Source organism: Papaver somniferum, chromosome 2, assembly GCF_003573695.1.
Source record: "Papaver somniferum cultivar HN1 chromosome 2, ASM357369v1, whole genome shotgun sequence".
Classification (NCBI taxonomy): domain Eukaryota; kingdom Viridiplantae; phylum Streptophyta; class Magnoliopsida; order Ranunculales; family Papaveraceae; genus Papaver; species Papaver somniferum.
The window spans coordinates 116,040,900-116,065,734 of record NC_039359.1 but is presented as its reverse complement, the minus strand read 5'-3'; the positions used below and the strand labels follow the sequence as shown (position 1 = coordinate 116,065,734).

General features: G+C 35.6%; 1 protein-coding gene and 1 pseudogene across 1 annotated transcript; both read left to right on the top strand.

Moving 5' to 3' along the window:
• The first annotated feature begins 21,227 nt into the window (after window positions 1-21,227).
• On the top strand, window positions 21,228-22,259 carry LOC113351804 (annotated as a pseudogene).
• A 208-nt stretch (window positions 22,260-22,467) lies between these two features.
• Window positions 22,468-24,282, top strand: LOC113351803 (protein GAMETE EXPRESSED 1-like). Its single transcript, XM_026595735.1, has one exon. It carries the CDS (start codon window positions 22,468-22,470, stop codon window positions 24,280-24,282), a length of 1,815 nt encoding a protein of 604 aa, XP_026451520.1.
• Window positions 24,283-24,835: the final 553 nt, after the last annotated feature.

The following is a 24,835-nucleotide window of genomic DNA, read 5'->3' as shown; positions in this document are numbered from 1 at the left end:
AAAAGACAACATAGTAAGAACATCGAGTACTTCGGAAAGCCTTACAGGATTACAAGGAAAGTTAAAACCACAACCAACCAAAATCATATTAACAAGAAAACTTAAAAAATATTGACCAACTCTTGTTATTACATTTGTGTCTAATCTTGGATAAAATTATGGAAAAAAACAAAATTGTAAGAATTAATACCATATGACAGATGTGAAACAAGGAGAACAATCAACCTCACCCAAAAAGGTATCCCTGACCGAAGACGATAAAAGTATTTACTATAGAAACAATCCCACCAAAAGTTCCATCGGGTGAAGTGATATTCGTTCACCGTTACCATTATTCCCCTACGATGGTTATGGATAAGCACATATGAAATTATATTGCTAAGGATATTAGCAACCTCACCAAAACTACCTAAGTATCTAATGTATAATACATTTTCTACAAAGATATTTTGCATGTTTTCCGGTACCAAAGAAGAATGCTCATAAGACATACATAAGAAGTAACATAAAAATTACCATATTCTAGACCATATCGTTTTTGAACAATCAAATTTCTAAATACCATTTCAGTGGAATCATGAATCCAAATCACGAAACTTCAATCATGTTGTCATATATATAAATTAATTTACTGAAAACTTCTCATCTTTGAAATATTGCTCAAACACGTCTCAACTCGATTGCAGTTGTATGGTTTACATTTGATCGTACTTAATAATCGGTTTAAAACGTTCATCTTTCAACTTTGACCAAGTTGATGATGAAGAACCATTTTGAAATTCAATACTAGGTCACAATGAATTTGCGAGAAGTTCTAGTAATCTTATTGATGTTTTGTGCAGATTCTGCTAATCGAACAAAGGTATTTGTGTCAAGCACATCAAGGGCGATCTATGTTCGGGTTTGACCATTTAGCGTTTCCTCGACTATTGCTATGTTAAATAAACCTTCACGAAAAAAATATTGTGATTATTTTTGAAGACCAAAATATCCCAGAAACATTTTTCCTAAACCCACACATTTTGAGTAAAAGATTATTGGTTTTACTTGAATACGCTTGTAACAATCTGATTAGTGACATTCCATCAATCAACATCATTTTGAAAAAACCTCTTTTTAAATCATCTATCGTGTCCCCATAACGCTATGTATATTATTTATCGTATTTTTAACTAATTTCATACATTTATGGAGTAAATTTTTTATCTTTCCTTTTCTTTTCGGCAGTTCTATTAAAGACTTTTCATGCATGCTCCCTAACTGAAATTGTAAAAACTCAATATATGTTAGTAGGGTTATTGAACATGTATACATGTAGCTATCACATTCTCCATGCTTATTGTATGTTGACATTGAACTTCAATCTCAGTTCCAACCATTTAAATATCATTCATAGTTGTTAGAGAAGATGTGAATTATAAAGATACACATACTAAAAACAGTTAACATAAAAATATAATATAATTCTCAACTTTCTATTACCAACACCAACACCAAAAACCCATAAAAAATTTCAGTACTTATTAACATGATTCATGCAGAGTTATACTCAACCGAAAAAATTCATATGTGAACAATTTCAAAAGGAAAAAATATAAAATAGCAAAAATAGATCTTAAAGGATATTTTTATCCTTTTTTTATTATATATATATATATTAATCCGCTCAAATAAAAATCCCTAAATAATAAAAACAAAAAATAACTAAGAATCTAAATAACTTTTAGAACAAGAATTTTATTGTTTCATTTTAATTTCTCTAAAAAGAAAATGTCGAGATCAAAAATTTTCAAGGATGCTAATAGTGGGTACCAAATTACTTGGGAGTGTACCAAAATACACAAAAGACAAAACATCCATTGCCTTTGGGTTGGTACACCCCCAAGTAATTTGGTACCCCTGTTAGTAATCTTGAAATTTTTTGTATAACAGACTTGTTCAACAAAGTCTTCTTCACGACACTCTACGAGAAATTTTTATTATAACTGAAAAGAATCCGAAAACTTAACAATGTTTCGGGGATGAATACAAATATTTTTTTTTCTTTTTTTTTTTTGTATTCTTTTGTGTCTCCCATACACGTATCTTTGGACCTTGAACAACAATGAGAAAATTCTCATATTAATTGATGATATAATATGGTGGACTGGAAGACCAAACTAAATGCTTCTGATTCTTACCCCAATTTCCCCCCAAAAGTTTCTCCCCACAACGTGTCACCGCGTTGTTGATTATTATGGCTTTATTGTAGGATTTATTATATCCAAATAGACTCATCATTTATTTATCAAGATTTTAGATGGATGCCACATATTGAAATGAAATAGTGGGAGGAAAAAAGTAAAGGTGCCAAGTAAAACATAGTTGGTTTCAAACCGAACAAATAGATCATTAACAAGGATTATATCTTTAAGAATTTTTTCAACAAATGTTTAACCCTTGGCATACATTTAAGACCCAAAATATTGTTTCAAAACTTATTATCTTTGCATATAACAGTGTACTACAATGGAAAAATCGTTGCTTGATGATATCAACGACCTTAGTTCGAAACTTATCAACACCGAACAAGAAATTTTTCTTTTTTTCTTTACCTAATTACTTAGACTTGTAGATATGTAGTTATGTTTTTGTTTTTATTATATATGTAAAAAACTTATTATCTTCTATCGGTATATTAAAACATGCATTATGAATCTATGATTATATGTTGATTAAACTGGGAAAAGGCTTTTTTTTTATTTAAGGGTAAAGTTAAAATTTTATCAATAAAATTTTTTCAAATTACAAGAGCTTAACGCCTTATAATTGCTTTCATTTAACAAAAATTTAACTAATTGAAACACCTTCGAAAAAGTTCAAATTCGAACAACAAAGATAGATAGTTGCCTTCACCTTACCGATTAATTCACCTGCGTTCCTATGTCTTCCACCGAAATATCTTTTATTTGTTTCCTTCCATATAACCGGCGAAATAGCATGCCACAAAGTATTATATAAATACCACTTTACCTGAAACGTCTTCAAGACATAACACCAACAACCACGTGAAGGAGCAATGAAGAAATATGATCAAATAGGAAAACCCATTATTAGTTAAAGCATATTGATGTTCATTTTACGATCCTAGTTATGAGGAATAAAAGAAATTGCTTGAATATGTGATAAAATAGTCTTTACAGTTTTCTCATATTACAGAAATCATCCTTACTGTCATAAAGTTCGTAAACATAAATAAAATTATTGCAAGAGTATTTCTCGGTTGAACCTACCAAGCATTGGTATGCCAAGTTTGATTGTCACACTTTAGTTCAAAAATTTGAGTCACTTGATTAAATTACTAGAGACAACTTTGTTAGGTTAGGCTAGGAAGTGTAGAAATATTAAGACAAAATCGTGTTACTTTGAAGAACCTGAAGACGTATCGACATCAACGAACACATCATCCTTCTATTCGAGGTTAGTAATACAAGACTTGACTTGTTTCCACTTGTATCTATGTTGCCTTCAGGTTGTTTATATAGAAAAGATAACATGCGAAATTATATGTATGATCAAAGTGTCAAGGAAGAATATACAAGTTGTATTACAACTTTGGTATTGAATTACGAAGTGTAACGTCTATCTTTTGGACTTTCTAATTGCAGCATAAGCACTATCTTTGTAACTTGTTACTAGGTTGTGTATTGATCTTTATGTTGATTCCATGCCTAGAAAACTATGTTTAACTACATGAGTTTAAGGAAGTAAACTTGCGAAACTTGTTTCCGTAGTTGAAAGGAATCAAAGATCTATTCTAGCATTAATACCTTAAACAAGGATTTGTATTAGTTGTTGGTCTCATTGATCTTTAGTGGAACCGATCCCTATTTTGGATCTATAACAGATCGATCCCTATAAGGGATCTCTTCCAGGATCAGTCACTAATATAAAAGACGTATTCTCAGTTTCATATACGCTTTAGGGTTTGCATGAAATTTGGAATATGAGTTGTTCTTTAGGAAAGTTACGTATGTTGACATAATAGGTGATTTGAATATGTGCTAAAAAATCTTATTTATTTATTGCTCAAAGATATTCCTTGATACTCAAGCTGAGATCCCGAACCGAAATATTTGAGAATCTTTTATTGGGTTTTCGAATTTATACGTCTTTACTTTCCCCGTAAGTAAAACATTTCTCTGGAAAATATATTAGTAAAGTAGTATTAGAGCTTCTCCAATGTTTGTTGTATGTATTTCCTATGTGGCAACACAAACAAGACATTTTTATTCCAAATTTTCCTTAAGTTTAGGTGAAAAACTTATTCATCTCCAATGGTGTTGTTTGTGATCATTTTCTTATTAAATGTAAATTTTATGTTTAGTAATTTTAAAATTTTATTAGATCTAGATATGATTATGTATTGTATTTTAGTAAATAAAATATATTTTTAATTTAAAAAAGCTGACTAGGATGGTAGACAATGTCAAGGGGAATGTGGAAAACTAGACATTCCCCTTGACATTTTCTACCTAAAGTCATGCACACGTTAATTTATGACATCCGGGTTGGAGAATGATTTTAGAGAAAATGGATGTACATCCTAGGTGGATGTTGACATTTATTTCCACATACATGCCATTGGAGAAGCTCTTAGTATGCTAGATAATATTAAGGTGTCGGTATATTAGTTGGATATTAGACAAAACCGAACATTGGTATTTATTGTTATCTTTTAATATTTTCAATTATGGAAATTCCTTGGTGTCCAAACTATCTTGGTCTATAAATAGTGAAGTTTGTTCCTCCTACAAACTTATCCCGAGTCACACACTTCATTTTTTAGTCAGTGTGATAGCCGATTGTTAGTTTTATTCGTAATACTATCTTGGAGAGGAAAGTAACCTTATTAGGAAAAAAATTCTTAAGTCCGCTCTTCAAAGACTCCATGGGACCAAGAAGGGTATAGAATTACCGTTGGTGGGAAATTAGAATCATATTATTATTTTAGTTTTCGATTATAGATTTGATTGACTAACGGTAGTTGAATCTTGATATTTACTAGTTTGATTATTCTGAGAGCATTCTCTTCCGACAACAAGATTACTCAATCTTGATCAAGGATCGATAAAGTTCGAACTGTTTTTAGATCTAAAGATAGACTTGTAATCATCCATTGTTAACAGATTACGTTATGTGCGTGATTTATCATAAGAGAATTAAGTTATTTATGCAGGTACATTGAAGACCAAAGATTTAAAGACAAGAAGACTTTTGATTGGTTTCTGATCTTTGTGATATACGTCGTGCATACTTGATTGGATGAGATCCGACATAGATTGTTTATCTTGATAGACATATTATAACTTGTCGTATTGATCAGTTGATCTCTTTATAATTCTGTTTGAGATCTATTTAGATTGAGTCCGACCTAAGATTGATTATTTCGATCTTAGTCAATCTAAAACGATACAAAGGAGATAAGTAGATTAAACGGAAGAGCATTTGTGTAACTCAACAAATTTGTCTGATGTAGTTTTGAGATCGATAGAGCAGTTACCGAATACAGATTAGTACTTTACTGTTTAGGAAAAAAATCCAAAAGACTTGAGTGGTAGAAATCTTCAAAATGTCTAAAGCAACTTAAGATAGTGGACTCTATCTTAGGATTCACGTGCGTTGACCAGATTGGTAGTAGGCGCAGGGATACTAAAAAAACTAGGTAACTTGGAGTTAGTTTACTTGGTCTCAACTATACGAAGATGGTAGTAGTCTTTGTATAACGGCTTAATTATGAGATTATTCATAACTGGACTAAGTCCCGGGGTTTTTCTGCATTTTTGGTTTCCTTGTTAATAAAATCTCGTGTTGTGTGATTTACTTTACTTCCTCATTATTTATCTTGTCTTTATAATTAAAGTAAATACACTTCTTACATCAATCGTCACTTGGCATGATCGGTCTCTGTTAGCCCATTTTGGATTAACCCTGTTTCAAGTGGACATCTTGTTGAAATAATCTTTTAGTGATTGTTTCTTAAAAAATATTATACAAAGTGGGTCTTGAATAAGTTTAGATATCGAAAAAATATGGTGTACTTGGTACCCTCGTTATTTCAATTATAATATATAGAGATGACCATTATGGGATTGGGGATTTTCATTATTGTTAGAGCATAGCTTGGTTAAATACACAAGTCGGTATATCAAGCTTGTTGTCAAATTTGGTTGATGAAAACTATATCTTGATTTATAGTCTACTAAGGTCAGTCTCAGATTTGGAATAGAGCATGATAGTTCATAATTCACCAACATAACAGAGACATCTAAGACAACTTCATAAATAAAGGTATGTAAAGACTGAATATTCAATTTGCTCATATTGCCTATCATTCTATCCACTGAGAAAATGTTGTATGACTTTAGTGTTATAATGAATATCGCAAAGAAGAAATCTCGAGTCCAAGCTAGTACTTGATAAAACTCGAATCATAAATTCAAGCACTGAAGAACTTATCTCATAGTAGGCTGAGAGCAATTTTCGACACATCGTAACTGCATATTAAGTTCATAAGGAGTCTTCAAGTTAGTTTTTATGTTCAAGTAATGATTTGCTCAGTACACGAACTTGAAACTTATAAATAAGACTTGAAGAATTATTCTCTAACTCGCGTAAGCAAACTAATTTGGTCAGTCCGCGAACTTGTTGATTTTGAGATGTTCCCGGACACTTTTGAATCCTCAAGTACACTAACTTATTTGGCCAGCACACGAAATGGTAGATTTTAGGAGGTTCATGGAAACTTTTTATAGATTGATTACACGAACTGAAGGTTATTGAACTTCATTAATCCTTGAAGGTTCACGAACAACTTAACCATTGTTTTTGGGCTAACCAATTGGTGCACAAACTTATTTTGAAAAATATGTAGTTGACCAGATTGGTAGTAGGCGCAGGGATACTAACTTGGAGTTAATATACTAGGTCTCAACAACACAAAGTTGGTAGTAGTCTTTGTATAACGACTTAATTCTAAGAGGTATTCAAAACTGGACTAGGTCTCGAGGTTCTTTTTTTTTTTGTTCATTAACAAGATCTTGTGTTGTGTGATTTACTTTACTTTCACATTATTTAGATATTCTTTATAATTAAAGTAAATACAATTTGTACGTTAATTGTGACTTGCATGATCCCTTTCTTTAAGCCCAGTCCGGACTAACCCTGTTCCAAGTGACACCTTGTTGAAATCATCATTTAATGATTGTTGCTTAAATAAGATTATACAAGATGGGTCTTGAACAGGTTGAGATATCGAAAAGAATTTGGTGTACTTGGTACCCTCTTTATCTCAATTATAATCTATAGAGATAACCATTCTTGGATTGGGATTTTCATTATTGTTAGAGCATAGCTCGGTTCAAATCACAAGTTGGTATATCAAGCTTGTTGTCAAAATTAGTTGATGAAAATTATATCTTGATTTATAGTCTACTAAGGTCAGTCTAAGACTTGGAATAAAGCATTCATAATTCACCAATCAAACCTTGAAGATTGAAGACTCAAGAACACAACAGAGATATCTACGAGAACTTCATCAACAAAGGTATGTGTAAATTAAATATTATATTTACTCATATTATCTACCATTTTATCCACTGAGACAATGTTGTATGATTTTAACATTATGATGAATATTGCAAATAAGAAATCTCGAGTCCAAGATAGTACTTAGGGTTGCACATGGGTCGATTTGGGTCGTTTTTGGCCTCACCCACCACCCAACCCATTGATGGCGGGTAACAGAAGTTGTCACCCGCAACCGACCCAACATCACAATGGGTCGGTTTTCACCCGACCCACATTACGGCGGATTTTGGTCGGGTTGGTGGCGGGTTACCCACCATAAAATAAAATGAACATTACAGATTTACAGTAGTACAATTACAGTTACTGACAAAGTGTTTACTTAAAAGTGTTTACATAATAAAAATCCAGAGAAGTAAGAAGTTGATGCAAAATTGCAAACTCCAAAGTGATAAAGCTAACAATAACAAGAACATAGTTCAATTGTTCAAAGCTCAAAAGATAAAAGAGTGCATTACTATTGAGTATTGCCTACTATACTAAAGCCTAAGATCATATAAAGCGACCAACAGAAAAGATGTGGATTTTTACCTCTGAATGCGCTGAAATTATGAAATAAAACGAAGTATGTAAATTAGTTACAATAACAAAGATGAAACAGACAAACAATGAACTCAGAAATATCAAGCTACTGACAATGACCCTTGGCGTCATTACCTTGTCTAAGCCAATAAGAATCAATCATCTATGACGATGGAAGAAGCAACAAGGTCACCAAATAACTCTGCATCCATTGTGACAAGCAAACACCCACATTGTACGGATGATTTACAAAACATAAACAAACTCAAATATCATTTCATATTTCCAATAAAGTATACCAAACACATTATGAGACAGTCCCCCTTCACCAAGAAGAGAATCAAGCTTCATTCATAATAAATTCAGAACTAGTGAAGCTATCGATATTACGTGATTAACACAACTTCGAAAGTTAACATGACCAACATCAAAAGATAAACAACAAAGCTGAATTACTTATAAACTAAAGTGCATGGCCAAGTTGTGGCTTTATTGATGTCTTCAAGACTCAAAGTTAGAAACCACACCAACCTAAAGTAATCAAAGACATGCCAACACCATCAAAGCCAATGCAGAGGAAACAACAACAATTTATGGAAACCCATATCTTTGGCATCATCAACAACCTAGCTCATTCAATACTAGTTATAACAACTAAATACAGAGACAAAATCAAACCAATCTTGAAAGCATGCTAACTGAATCATTGTTGATGACTGACCTATGTCTGTTTCAGTAAACAAAGTAATCAATAAACCTTTGTTTTTCAATTCCAAGACTTTCGGTCTTCTTCAGTTCTAATCAATGAACCATGCGCACATGAGCTAGCACACTGATGTTATTTTTCAATGATGTTGTAGTAAGATGATTCGTTCACTCAGATTTGTTGAGAATTTGTTTTAAGACTTAATAAAGAAAATAAGGAAAAATATATATACACAATTTGTCACAAGATAAAGAGACGCTGAGACGCGGGATTCCACTACTTTTAATATTGTTATGGTTCACTCATTAACTCTAGACAGCATAGCTCAAATAAAAGAAGTTGTGACTCTAGTTCTTTGCCAAAAATAGATTTAGTAAAATATTATTTGTAAGTTAAAAGCATGACACATCTAAGCATGCGGCATCTAACAAAATAACAAATAATTAATATAAATCATAAAGCAATTAAATCTATGCAAAAAGTCAATAAAATAATTAATTCATTTACCACAATCATGAAAAGTTGCTTCCTCCGTTGTCCCAGTGATGGGGTCTAGCTCCGCATGGTGAAAACACACTCAAAGGAATTTTTCATTGCTCAAAAAGGTGTTTACAAGGAGAAAATGGAGAAATAATTCAAAATCGGGTTTGTAACAATTATATTTGTTACAAACCAGAGAACGATACAGAGGATGTGTCGCTGTTACTGTTGCTCTAAGACCCACGGCTATGGTCGCAAACTCTGTAGCAAATAAGTCTATCTCCTTGTGTCGCTATCACTGTAGCATGAACGACAGTGCCTGTGGGTCAATGTTCTTCGTGTAGCAGCAACAATGGAGGTTTCTGCAGCTTGATTTTTCGACTCTGTAGTGATCCATTCCTATCCCCAACTCTCCATCCCCCGATACAACTCCTCAGAACTCTATATATACTCGACAAGACTTGACAGGACCACATTAACTCCAATAATCTTCACAATAACTCGCAGTTAAGAAAATATATTCTCGGATTGTTTTATTTCCTTTCTTGCCTACGCCATGCATATGCAGCTGTCAATTATGCGTAAAATATCTCCACAATGCCTCTGTTGCGACTCAACATACTCCAAACACACACATAACACATTACGAACACACTATAACTCAAGCAGAACCCGTGAAGAACTCGTGTCCTCTGTTTGCTTCCCCCTAACGATCTAGCCCAAGTTCGTTGATTCCGACGACCATACCAGGCTTGTTTAGTCCATTCAAGTCCAGACCAACGAATTTCTCCGATTAAATCTCCTCAGAAATTGCCCAGAGATCGAACCCCAAAATATGTTCTTCGCTGCAACTATTCCCGCCAAAATCTGAAATTCAAATTAAGAAGATGACCTCCCCTTATCCTATACGGGTCTGCCAATAGTAGTTTCCCTGGAAATGGGTTACCCCTTAGTAATTGAGGTGCCCCTTAACCAACACTGGGAGTCCGAATAACAAGTGTCTTGCGGGGGCCTTAACCACCTTTTCGAGCCGAATTTTCCAAAAATGTTTATTTCCCAAAAATGCCTACAAACACATAAAACACAAAAATTAGTACAAAATCGAGTGCCAACAATATATAGTATTGAGAACAAATTAGACACAAAATGTGTCTATCAAATACCCCCAAACTTATTATTTGCTAGTCCTCGAGCAAAACTAATAAAAAATAAAACCGAGTTAATCTCGGGAGGGTTTACCAGAGGTGTACCCACAAAACCTTTACTCCAAACCCTAGCTATCTATGCAGAACCTTGGAAGGCACTAAAGAATCTCCTTGGTTGGCATACAATCATTGACTATAGGAGGAAGTACCCTGATGCGAAATTCCAATTGTTGTATACGAGTTTGCACTCAAGCATACTAAAATTCATATAAAGTGACAGAGCTCTACTCAGATAGTTTCTGGACATCATAAACCGGAGTCAACCAATCACATGGATAGATTAAGAAGATGGATGTAGAGAAAAACGTGGATGATGTTGACTAAGGTGAACCTATCCTAATGGACTGAGATACTGGTATGCACTAGTATCAACACACTGGCATATACAAGGGAACCAGTGGTCGATAATCTTAACTCTAGGTCAACTCAGCTGGCATATACAAGGGTATCAGTGGTCGACTTTATTGTATTTATTCCGGTTGGTCTGGTGGTCTGGTCTTAATTTTTTATTTTTTATTTTTATCTCGGTCACTCTATTTCACCCTTGCAATGGTAAAAAAAAAAGTGATCAGAATTCTTTCGACGTTTCCATCACGAGGATATGGCGAAACTACCATGTTTTCTTTTTCTAACAACTGAGCTCTGTGCTTTTATGAATAGACTCTTCTAGATGTTTCCATCTAATCAGATTGGTTCCTCAACTCCTACAACTAAGATGTTCCCATCCACTTAGATTGGTTAGTGCCGACCTTAATAAGCATAAATTTATAATCTCTGGAGTTTATTTATTTTTTTATTGCAACTAAAAAGTTTCTCCCATACCCCCAAACTTAAATTTAACATTGTCCACAATGTTCTAAAGATAAAATTAAAAACATGAACAAGGAGAAACTGTTACCACTTGAAGCAAAAGAGTTAAGGAAAGATATTACCGTGTTGCATGAGCATGGGTTACCTCCCAAGAAGTGTTAAGTTTAAAGTCTTCAGCCAGACATTGGAAGAATTAGTCACCTCGTAGAATCATATAGCAGTAGCCGGAATAATTGTGGATCATCTAGATCAAAAAGTATTACCCACAAGAAGAGGAAAGTGCAACAGACCAAGAAGATACCGAACATACCCTTGCTTAAGACAACTACATCTAGTTGTGGTTCAGGTTCAGGCTCTATAAAAGGGTCTAAATAAAAAGCTTTCATCGGTTGGATTTCCTCAAAGCTAAGATCCGGTTCAGGCATTAGAGTCTGGAAAAACTCAACTAAGAACTTAGAAGCACATAACAACAACCTGAATAATTGGGGATCCTATAAATCAATTAGATTTGACTCACACAGCTGACCACAATTAAAGAGGTGGTCTTCCTTAAGAAAATGTGTCGACCCTAATATCCTAAAGTAATTAGGTTTAGTCTCAAAACTTAATAACCGACACATATGAAAATCATATGTTCCTACAATTGGTTGAAAAGTATTTGGTGGGAAAACAAAGTCAATCTTGGTATCATAGCCTGAGTTAACCACATCAACCAGAGGATGGGTTTCTAACAACTGAGCTTCTTTCTGGACATCATTAGGTTCGGTAAAACATGTATGAATATAATCTTGTAAGATGGTTGAGGCATAAATGTCAAGTCCTACACGAGGGTACTTTCTAAGAGTTAAAGAACACGGAGAATGATAATCACCCCCAAACTTAGAGTTTTCTGTGTCTCTATAAAGACTAGTCACAACTTCCCCAAATTTCTAGGTCATCAGATTCCTGGAAATGGTCAATTGATTCTTCTAAGTTGGGTTCATTCTCACTCATTTCTACGTGTTTATCATCTTCTAAGATTAGTGTTTCTAAATCGCTAGATTCTAAAACAGTATTCTCAGGGTAAACTCTTTCCTCTAAACCATCATCACAATCATATAAAGGATTATCAACGGAATTTTCTAGTAAAGGCTCATTAACTAAGGTGTTAATCATAATAACTTCCTCTGATTCATTGATAGGCACATCAAATAATGGATTATCCAACACACTGCAGGCTAAAGGATCATGAACTGCATCGTCTAAAACGGTGGTATCTCTAGTCAAATCCTCATCCTTTTGAATAGGTGAATAATTATTAAAATTATTTGGATTTGAACTAGAAACAACACTATCATTATAAAGCTCAATTGGAGTAACAAATTCCTGATCACTATGCCTACATATTTCATGTTCTTCATCAATACTATCCTCATCATAGTCATCATTATTATAACATGAAAATAATCGAACCTCATCTAAACAAGTTGTGTCGCCAATTCTAACCTCTTTATCTTCATTATTATAAAAATTATCCTCATTTTCACGGGTGAGATAGGAAAGAATATATTGGCAATCACGAGTAATTCGAGCAGTTCTTTCTTCCGTCTCTAATTTATGCATACGTGTTAACTCAACAAACTCACGTGTTGACTCAGTTAACTTACACGTTGACTCAACTAACTTCCTGAGGTTATCTTCTAAAGAAGGTTCACTCACCGTTAAAGTTCTTTCGTCCATAACTAAGTCATCTGTGTCCGCTAACTTATGTGTCGACTCAAGTAACTTACGCGTTGACTCAAGTATCTTACGTGCTTCATCTAGAGGAAAGGAATTATAAGAATCTTGCTCGCATGACTCGTATGCATGTGGATAGTAATTTGGCTCACCATGGTATGACCCATATCCTTCAAAAGGATGGCGTTCTCAACCACTATTCACACTCTGCTCATAATAGGAATAATGTTCATACTGCTCTGTCGGATACTCATTGTATTGGTTATTATAATACCAGTTCGACATCCTAACTGCAAGGGAATTCTAAACAAACACAAAGAAGGCTGACTCGACCACAACAAGCCTAATTTATCTAGCAAACAAAAAGCATGATGGATCCACTTAGATTGTTTCTAGACCAGCTTCTAATCATTCGAAAGGGAATTCGTTACAATTTAAGCAAACCCCTCTGGAATCAATCCGAGTCAAAGTAAGTTGAATAGAGGCGAGGGAAGCTGCGTGGAGCTTTGATACCCAAGGCTTCACCGCATTACAAGGCGGCGCAGTCACGCATTCAACTCACAGAAACCATCATGAACTTTGAAGTATGCTTAAAAGAGTAACCAATATTTTTCGAATGACTTTCCTATTAAGCTCGTTACCCTATCGGTCTCGTTCTAGTCAGTATTTTAAGCTTAGGTTCGCGTAGGTTACGTGTTCCTAAGACGGGAAAGAAGGAAACGGTGATGAAATCTGAGTCCTTATCTTGATTTGGCCAGGCCTTGCCCTTTACTAGAAAATTAAATACGATTTCAGGTCCTCAACATATATGCATACAAAATCATCCAGTAAACCCGCTGACAGGGGATTCGCGGGTGTTTAAAATTCTTACCTCCCGTTCCAGACGGGGGATGAACCGTTGAAGTCGACTCGGGCCATAACTCCAATGTCGTGTACGAACCCGAGGGGCCGAGACGATATCGTAATCCTCGTCCTTCTCTGCACACAATTTATATTTAAAACTACCCTTCCGTAGGGTTTACAAAAATAAAGTTCCAAAGTTCAATGTCCGAAAAAAAATGTCCAAAAATAAAAGATTACAAAAATAAAAACCTTAATTACAGTTTCTAAAAAAATAAAATAGAATAGAATATCTATATACAAAAATTTTCTTCTTCACTCCTTTTGGATTCCTCCTTTGTTTTCTTCTTTGGCTTCGCTTTTGTTTTCAGCACTTTCTCCCCTTTTCTTTAGCTCAGTTCCAAATCTGAAAGCAAACAAGAAATACCAAAAGGCGTAAAAAGGAACAAATAAAAAAAAACTAAAAAAAAATTCGCGCCGGCGGCGCCAAAAATTGATGTTATTTTTCAATGATGTTGTAGTAAGATGATTCGTTCACTCAGATTTGTTGAGAATTTGTTTTAAGACTTAATAAAGAAAATAAGGAAAAATATATATACACAATTTGTAACAAGATGAAGAGACGCCGAGACGCGGGATTCCACTACTTTTCATATTGTTATGGTTCACTCATTAACTCTAGACAATATAGCTCAAACAAAAGAAGTTGTGACTCTAGTTCTTTGCGAAAAATAGATTTCGTAAAATATTATTTGTAAGTTAAAAGCATGACGCATCTAAAGTATTTAGAACTAAGCATGCGGCATCTAACAAAATAACAAATAATTAATAGAAATCATAAAGAAATTAAATCTATGCAAAAAGTCAATAAAAGAATTAATTCATTTACCACAATCATGAAAAGTTGCTTCCTCCATTGTCCCAGTGATGGGGTCTAGCTCCGCATGGTGAAAACACACTCAAAGGAATTTTTCATTGCTCAAAAAGGTGTTTACAAGGAGAAAATGGAGAAATAATTCAAAATCGGGTTTGTAACAATTATATTTGTTACAAACCAGAGAACGATACAGAGGATGTGTCACTGTTACTGTTGCTCTAAGACCCACGGCTATGGTCGCAAACTCTGTAGCAAATAAGTCTATCTCCTTGTGTCGCTGTCACTGTAGCATGAACGACAGTGCCTGTGGGTCAATGTTCTTCGTGTAGCAGCAGCAATGGAGGTTTCTGCAGCTTGATTTTTCGACTCTGTAGTGCTCTATTCCTCTCCCCAACTCTCCATCCCCCGATACAACTCCTCAGAACTCTATATATACTCGACATGACTTGACAGGACCACATTAACTCCATAAATCTTCACAATAACTCGCAGTTAAGAAAATATATTCTCGGATTGTTTTATTTCCTTTCTTGCCTACGCCATGCATCTGCAGCTGTCAATTATGCGTATAATATCTCCACAATGCCTCTGTTGCGACTCAACATACTCCAAACACACAGAACACATTACGAACACACTGTAACTCAAGAAGAACCCGTGAAGAACTCGTGTCCTCTGTTTGCTTCCCCCCAACGATCCAGCCCAAGTTCGTTGATTCTGACGACCATACCAGGCTTGTTTAGTCCATTCAAGTCCATACCAACGAATTTCTCCGATTAAATCTCCTCAGAAATTGCCCAGAGATCGAACCCCAAAATATGTTCTTCGCTGCAACTATTCTCGCCAAAATCTGAAATTCAAATTAAGAAGATGACCTCCCCTTATCCTATACGGGTCTGCCAATAGTAGTTTCCCTGGAAATGGGTTAACCCTTAGTAATTGAGGTGCCCCTTAACAAACACTGGGAGTCCGAATAACAAGTGTCTTGCGGGCGCCTTAACCACCTTTTCGAGCCGAATTTTCAAAAAATGTTTATTTCCCAAAAATGCCTACAAACACATAAAACACCAAAATTAGTACAAAATCGAGTGCCAATAATATATAGTATTGAGAACAAATTAGACACAAAATGTGTCTATCAAATACCCCCAAACTTATTATTTGCTAGTCCTCGAGCAAAACTAATAAAAAATAAAACCGAGTTAATCTCGGGAGGGTTTACCAGAGGTGTACCCACAAAACCTTTACTCCTAACCCTAGCTATCTATGCAGAACCTTGGAAGGCACTAAAGAATCTCCTTGGTTGGCACTCAAGAGGAAGTACCCTGATGCGAAATTCCAATTGTTGTATACGAGTTTGCACTCAAGCATACTAAAATTCATATAAAGTGACAGAGCTATACTCAGATAGTTTCTGGACATCATAAACCGGAGTCAACCAATCACATGGATAGATTAAGAAGATGGATGTAGAGAAAAACGTGGATGATGTTGACTAAGGTGAACCTATCCTAATGGACTGAGATACTGGTATGGACTAGTATCAACACACTGGCATATACAAGGGAACCAGTGGTCGATAATCTTAACTCTAGGTCAACTCAGCTGGCATATACAAGGGTACCAGTGGTCGACTTTATTGTATTTATTCCGGTTGGTATGGTGGTCTGGTCTTGATTTTTTATTTTTATCTCGGTCACTCTATTTCACCCTAGCAATGGTAAAAATAAAAAAAAAGTGATCAGAATTCTTTCGACGTTTCCACCACGAGGATATGGCGAAACTACCATGTTTTCTTTTTCTAACACCTGAGCTCTGTGCTTTTATGAATAGAATATTCTAGATGTTTCCATCTAATCAGATTGGTTCCTCAACTCCTACAACCAAGATGTTCCCATCCACTTAGATTGGTTAGTGCCGACCTTAATAAGCATAAATTTCTAGTCTCTGGAGTTTTTTTTTTTACTGCAACTAAAAAGTTTCTCCCATACCCGCAAACTTAAATCTAACATTGTCCTCAATGTTCTGAAGATAAATTAAAAACATGAACAAGGAGAAACTGTTACCACTTGAAGCAAAAGAGTTAAGGAAATATATTACCGTGTTGCATGAGCATAAGTTTAAAGTCTTCAGACATACATTGGAAGAATTAGTCACCTCGTAGAATCATATAGCAGTAGCCGGAATAATTGTGGGTCATCTAGATCAAAAAGTATTACCCACAAGAAGAGGAAAGTGCAACAGACCAAGAAGATACCGAACATACCCTTGCTTAAGACAACTACATCTAGTTGTGGTTCATATTCAAGCTCTATAAAAGGGTCTAAATAAAAAGCTTTCATCGGTTGGATTTCCTCAAAGCTAAGATCCGGTTCAGGCATTAGAGTTTGGAAAAACTCAACTAAGAACTTAGAAGCACATAACAACAACCTGAATAATTGGGGATCCTCTAAATCAATTAGATTTGACTCACACAGCTGACCACAATTAAAGAGGTGGTATTCCTTAAGAAAATGTGTCGACCCTAATATCCTAAAGTAATTAGGTTTAGTCTCAAAACTTAATAACCGACACATCTGAAAAACAAGTAATTCATCACACCCTAATTGAAATCAACAGTATAAGCACTCAGATTACATAAAGCAGATAAACCCCAAACTGAAATTAAAAAACAACACCCTAAACAGATAAACCCTAAATTGAAAATTACGAGAAATCACATAATCAAAAAATTACAAGTTTACAGCGGTTCCTAGTCTTACCTTCCGTTATTGGTTTGCTGTTGGTGATGCCGGTGATCCACAAAGCGAATCTGATTTGAGAGATGAGAAGGGTTTCGTGAAAAATGGAGTCTGACTGTCTGAGAAGGAGAGAAGAGGCGAAAGAGAAGGGTTTCGTGAAAAATGCGATTAGGTTAGGTCTTTTATTTCATCTCTTCAACAGCTACGATTTATTCTAGGTTAGAATTAGATAATCTAAGGGTCAGGAATAGTTTTGGGTGGGTGGGTGGGTCGGTTCGGGTGACGGAAGTTTCTACCCGCAACCGACCCAACATACGGTGGGTTCTCACATGCCTCACCCATAGTCGACCCATGCCTAGGTGGGTTGAATCGGGTGCGGGTATTTTTCGGCGGGTGCGGGTTGGGTCGGCGGGTTGGGTCGGTTATGTGCAGCCCTACTAGTACTTGATAAAACTCGAATCATAAATTCAAGCAATGAAGAATTTATCACATAATAGGTTGAGAACGATTTTCGACATACCATACTTGCATATTAAGTTCATCAGGATTATTCAAGTTAGTTTTTATGTTCAAGAACTGATTTTCTCAGTACACGAACTTGGAGCTTATAAATGATAAGACTTGAAAAATTATTCTCTAAATCGCGTACACAAACTGATTTAGTCAGTTCGTGAACTGGTTGATTTTGAGATGTTCTTGGAAACTTTTGAATGCTTAAGTACACGAACTGATTTGGCCAGTACACGAAATAGTTGATTTTAGGAGATTCCTGGAAACTTTTTCTAGCTTGAGTATACAAACTGAAGGTTATTGAACTCTATTAATCCTTCAAGGTTCACGAACAACTTAACCATTGTTCTTGGGCTAACCAATTGGTGCACCAAGCTTAGTTTGACAAATATGTGGTTGACCAGATTGGTATTAGACGTAGGGATACTAAAGGAACTAGGTAACTCAGAGTTAGTTTTCTTGGTCTCAACTATACGAAGTTGGTATTAGTCTTCGTATATCGGCTTAATTCTAAGAGTATTTAAAACTGGATTAAGTCCCGATGCTTTTTTGTATTTGCGGTTTCCTTGTTAACAAAATCTTGTGTTGTATGATTTACTTGACTTTCGCATTATTTAGATTTTCTTTATAATTAAAATAAATACACTTTGTACGTTAATCGTCACATGGCCTGATACCTTTCTAAGTGGACAATCTTTTGTACTGAATAACAATTGTTTTCCATGAATTTTCTTTAGTCTGTCAAGAAATTAACACCAAGAATAATTTATTTTTCTTGGAGATTCATTCATGATAATATTGGGGTTCAAGTAAAATTGGGGAATTCAGCGAAGGTGTACCAACTGAATGTGCTCCGTGTGGTGTGGATTCTTAAACTGCAAATCATTTACTTGTCGAGTACTAGTGTCATTATTCTCAGGAAATTCTTTTTGTCACCCCCCTTAGTCTAAGACTGCATGACACTAACACTATCATAATTAAGCAGTTGTTAGCTCCTTGGATTAGAGTGCAACATAATAACTACACCTTCAACCTGGGAGTTTCTATGATCTGGGCTATAAGGAGAGGAATAGATGAGTTGGTAATCTAGCACAAATCATTTTTTTATTAGTATCATATCCAGTCTGTTATTGTGTATGGCGTGTACTGTTGTATTATAAAAATGAAGAAGTTGAGATCCATGCTCCTTTATCCAACTAGTTGCACGTCGTGACCAATATGAGGCAACATTGGTGTCCTCCTCCAGCTGATTCTACAAAGATAAATGTAAATGAATCTTGGAGAAGTTCTGCACGTCTTGTGCTACTAGTGCTGAGAAATTCACTTGGGGAGTTCATTTTTACTCAGACTGACGTTATTGATCTTCAAATTTCTCTAACGGTAGAAGCATCATGTTTCCTAATGGCCATCAAAATTGCAGCTAAACTATAAAACAAGATTATCATTGAAGGTGATGCTCGAAAGTTTTCCAAGCGTTAAATGATAGTCTGACAAATACCCCTTGGAGACTGATTAGTCATGTCTCCAGATCAAGCAAGTTTTTGGTCAACTTGACAAGGTTGAATTCTTATATACCGCGACAGGCAAATGAAGCTGTCCACATTCTCGTTGATTATGTCATTAGGCATAATATTCACTAATGGTGGATATCTTCCTACCTCCTTGCATCTTTTCTTGTATTTCTATGTAATTGTTTCCTCTTTGTAACTCATTTGGTTTTGCTTGGTTGTTGTTTTGCAGCCGCGATTAAAAAAATACTTTTAAAAAAAATATATAAATATATTTTTTAAGATATCCTTTAACGTTATTATGGTGATTCATTCATATTGTTCGAGGGATATCTTTCCTTAATTTCTCAACAATGTATGGGTGTGAACTTACCTATTTGAGGAAAACACTTATTTCGGACTGAAAAGGAGTCTTATTTTTTTATTCATAGATATAGTTTTTATAATATTAATTTCGTACAATTTAGTATTTTTATTAAACTCTTAATGTTTAAATATATAATCGTAAAAAAATTATTTTGAATAAGTTACCTTATAAAGGGACACTCTTATATATATACTATCTATGGACACTCTTATATATATACTATCTCAATGTTCATACCAAAAATGTGTATAATCTGGGACGTATAACACCACCATCAACCACTTTGAAAATCAATCGTTGAAAAATTAAAGTTTGAAATTAAGATTGGTAAATAGTGAGGTTTGATATCTTGGATTGTGCTCATTTTTGGTAGGAATCTAGAGTCTTATAAGAGCAACGTATCATCAAGATATTAGCTTTAAATGCATTGTCGTTTGAATTTTATGGGGGAAATGGCGCAAATCAAATGAGATATGGTGTGTAAGAGTGTCCATAAATCCTCCTCCTCCTCTAAAAAAATAGGTTATTTATAAGTATTAATTAAGATTTTCTCATATACAAGAACACTTACCAAAAGTATTTCCATCCAACTTTTTATTTTGAAAGAAATAATTGTTCTAGAAGTAACAATAATTTTAATGATTTGAAATCGACTCGCAAATTAAATGTAAGATCAAATTAAATGTGTGACTCATGGGTATGGTTTTGGCGTTTTGGCTTTCTCCACATTAGGTGAACTCGGAGTCGACACTATCTCTTTTCTGAAACGATTAAGAAATTGCTTAGTTAGTCATGATGTCAACCATAAGATTGGTGGGTCTCTCTTTCATAGGCTCGACATTGTTATTCAAAAAAACGTGGGAGCGCAGATTGTTGCTAGACTCCCACCCATTCCTATGTAAATGTTTACTCTTTATTTTTCAATACAATTTTTTGTTAAATAAAAAAATAATAATTAATATTTCAAAATAAAAGCCAAGTAATTACTCCTATTCTCATCCGCAAACATGCAAACAAAAAGAATTTGGGAGTTAAAACATAAGTGTACCCATGAAGAAGGTGAGTTTGGTAATGGAGTACATTCTGCATCGTCAGTCGCTTTCTACCATCCCCATCTAATGTACCATTTCGAAAGCACAAATTTACCATGCCATTGGTATATACGGACGGCACTAGGCCCAGAGTTGATGCACCATACATGGTTCTTACAGTTAAGACTCCATTAAAAATTATTCAATTCCAAAATCCCATGTGACAAATTGCTAACCAGGCCACATACTCAGCAGCCTCCTATCTTATACTACTAAATTACTATTTTATGTACATTAACTACAGCAAGAGATAGAGAATGTTGAACAAAATTGGCAGAGAAAATATTAATAAGCTAGTTGTTTATGCTTCTGATCAAACTCATTGTGCACTGCAAAAAGCTGCTCAAATTGCTATTTTATGTATAAATCCGAAGAATTTCCGCGCTATAACGACATCCAAGGCTACGAACTTCGGGCTCTCTCCAAATTCACTTCAATCAACAATTCTTGCTGACATTGAATCCGGGTTAGATCGATTATTTCTATGTGCCACGGTCGGAACAACTTCATCAACAGCCGTAGACCCTATTGGCCCACTTTGTGAGGTTGCAAAATTGTACGGCATTTGGGTTCACGTGGATGCAGCATATGCCGGAAGTGCTTGTATATGCCCGGAGTTCAGGCACCTCATTTAGTCTGAATGCACATAAGTGGTTCTTCACTACTTTGGATTCCTGCTGTTTATGGGTTAAAGACTCTAGCTCCCTTGTAAAGGCATTATCAACAAATCCAGAGTATTTGAAGAACAAAGCAACTGAATCGAAACAAGTCATCGATTACAAGGATTGGCAAATAGCTCTAAGCAGAAGATTTCGATCGATGAAACTTTGGTTAGTACTCCGCAGCTACGGAGTCGCCAACTTAAGAACCTTCCTTAGGAGTCATGTTAAAATGGCTAAGCATTTTCAAGGGCTCATGGACAACAGGTTGGAAATTGTGGTTCCAAGAACATTCGCCATGGTTTCCTTTCGCCTTAAACCAACTGCAATATCCAAGCAAACAATAGCCGAAAATGATTACATTGAAGCTCAAACAAATGAGACCAATGCGAAACTGCTTGAATCAATCAATGCGTCTGGACGGATATATATGACTCATGCTATTGTTGGAGGGGTGTACATGATTCGGTTTGCTGTCGGGGCGACGCTGACAGAGGAACGTCATGTGACTGGGGCATGGAAGGTCGTGCAAGAGCATACAGATGCCATACTTGGTGCTTTGGATGGTAATTCTCAGATTGTCTATAGAAAAAGAAACTGAAGGATCTCCAATTTTCTTAATTTACCATCATTTATTTACTTATTTTATCAGTTATTGTAAATTTTTTCTGTCGATCCAATGAATTTAACCAAAAGATATTTGGTGTCTTTTCCTATAAGTCGCATCCCTTGAATGTTAGCAGTTAATGCCATTATTTCATTCCCTTTATATTGTCTTCATTTCTTGTCTATTCTCGCAGAAACCAAATATGGATCAACATCATTTTCTGTTCTTTTCATTACTTTTGTTGTGTTTATTATCACGGGAAACCCAGTCATTTTCCTTTACATGGCGAGGGTCTTCTTCTTCATATGATGATACCAACAAGGATGACAACAACAATTATCAGAAGTCTGGCGGTGTCGCGAAGTTCTCAATGGAACTGCCTAACGATCCCAAGGGAAACGAGTCAGTTGAAACTGCACAACAGAGATTAGCAAGTAAGCCGAATTCTTGTTGGCAAAATGCTTACGAAAATCTTTTCGCTACGTGTTCTGTAATTCTCAAAGATGGTGAGAAGAGATCTAGACTTGCATGGCAGTTAAGTGATTGTTTCCAAAAGGATTCCGGCCGGCCTTCGTTTCCGTCATGTGATTCTCAGTCAGATATGTTGAAATGTCTGACAAAGTTGGACGAATCCGCACATAAAATTTACCTTGAATTCTATCTTCACACAAATTCAGTATGTCATCAACTGCAGGCTAATGCGTTCAAGATTGAGACGGAGAGACTTGTAAATGACTTGAAGAAGTCTGCAGAATTCGCCGAGGAAAAATTGCATACCATCCAGGAAAATTCTGAACGGCTTATACAGAATTCGGAACAGATTGAGAATTCGTTAACTTCCTTGGACAGTAAAACGCAGCAAGTGGCCGAGACGTCAGAAAAAGTTGGAGACCAGATTGACGTTTCATTGAAACATTCTAGTGTTATTTTGGAACAGTCGAAGTTAATCGCGGCGTCTCAATCAGAATTACGACAAGGACAGACAGACATGAGAGAAGTGTTGCAGGGAGGAATGGAAATCCTTCATGAATCTTATGAGAAGTTAGGCCAAAATGTAGAGAAACTGAGAAATGAGGCTGTTGAGATAGAGAAAGAGATACATAGAGTTAGCAATTCAATGTCCACCAAGATGGAAAATCTGCAAAACAAAGCTAACGATATCGGAAACGTTGCAGGACTTTCTTTAGATAAGCAGAAACAACTCCTGGATGGACAATCTACAGCTCTGGAAGGACTTGATTTTTTGACTAAATTCCAGTCCCAAGCGCTAGAAGAAAGCAGGGCTTCTCTGCAAACACTGGCCGAGTTTGGCCAAAAGCAACAAGAAGAACTCTTAAGACGGCAACAACAAATTCAACAAGCGCATGACCATTTGATTGAGAATTCAAAATCCATATTGGCAGCTCAGGAAGAATTCGAATCGAAGCAGGCTAGCATGTTTTTGGCGCTTGACAAACTCTTCACCTTGCACAATGCCATCTTGCTCGAATCGCGTTCTATAAAAGCTTTTTTATTCTACTCCTTTGTCATCTTTTTACTTTACATGCTAACCAGTGCTAAGCAGACGTACGGCATGAGGGCACGGCTCTATTTAGGACTATGCGCCATATTCCTTGTTGAATTCATAATGTGCCGGTTCGGAGTAGACCTGGATCAACAAGTATGGTTAGCGTCAAAGGTTACGCTTGCGAGATCTTCGTTCCTAGTTGCTGCGGCTGTTCAACTTTTGTATTCCATTTTCACGTACAGGGATTACGAAGTGCTGAACCATCGAATGTTAGAGACTCTAATTGACAAAGTTAACACGATGGAAAGGAAGAGAGCCATGCCCTTGGAAATTGATGAGAGCAGTGATGATATCGACTTTTCAACTTGGATAGATGAAGATTTGTCAGAAGATGAAAATTTCTGTAAAGATCCCGACTTCTTGTTACCAGAGGAGGTTGCAGAAAATTCAGTCACAACAAGTTCATATTCAAGACAGTACGATCTTCGGCCTCGCCGTGTATGTCAATGAAGTAGATTCTCATATATTATTTCAAAAATTGTTCTTGATCAATTTTTTTTATCTTGTTGCGTGTTTTGAGTTCAGTTGAATTGCACCACAATCTCTTCCATCTTGCGCATGCCGACCAATTGTGATGCCGCTTCCCATAGCTGGTTTGGCAATATGACTCCTAAAAAGAAACTCAATATATGGGAACACCGTTTCCTATAAATACTCCCCCTTTATTCCTCTATATATTTATCTATATATATATATATTTTCTTTCCTCTCAATCTCTCTAATTGACGCCGTTAACAAAACACGAACCCTGTTTAGGTTTTCACAATGGCAGCCATGAAAAACCATGATAATACTTGTATGTGCTTCTCATGCATACAAAAACGGCCAACAAAACACTATACGCCGCAAAACCTGCAAGAACCTTACATGCTGCAGCAGCAATTGCTCAATTATAAATCGCTGCAGGCCTGCAGCAGCAAGAATTCCAGCGACAAGAAAACTACATACGACAACTGCAGCAGCTAAGGCAATTCCAAGAAGAGAGCTCAAGGCAACCGCAACA

Excerpts from the sequence above, each read along its gene's own strand:
- LOC113351803 (XM_026595735.1), top strand. The coding sequence starts at position 22,468 with ATGGATCAACATCATTTTCTGTTCTTTTCATTACTTTTGTTGTGTTTA.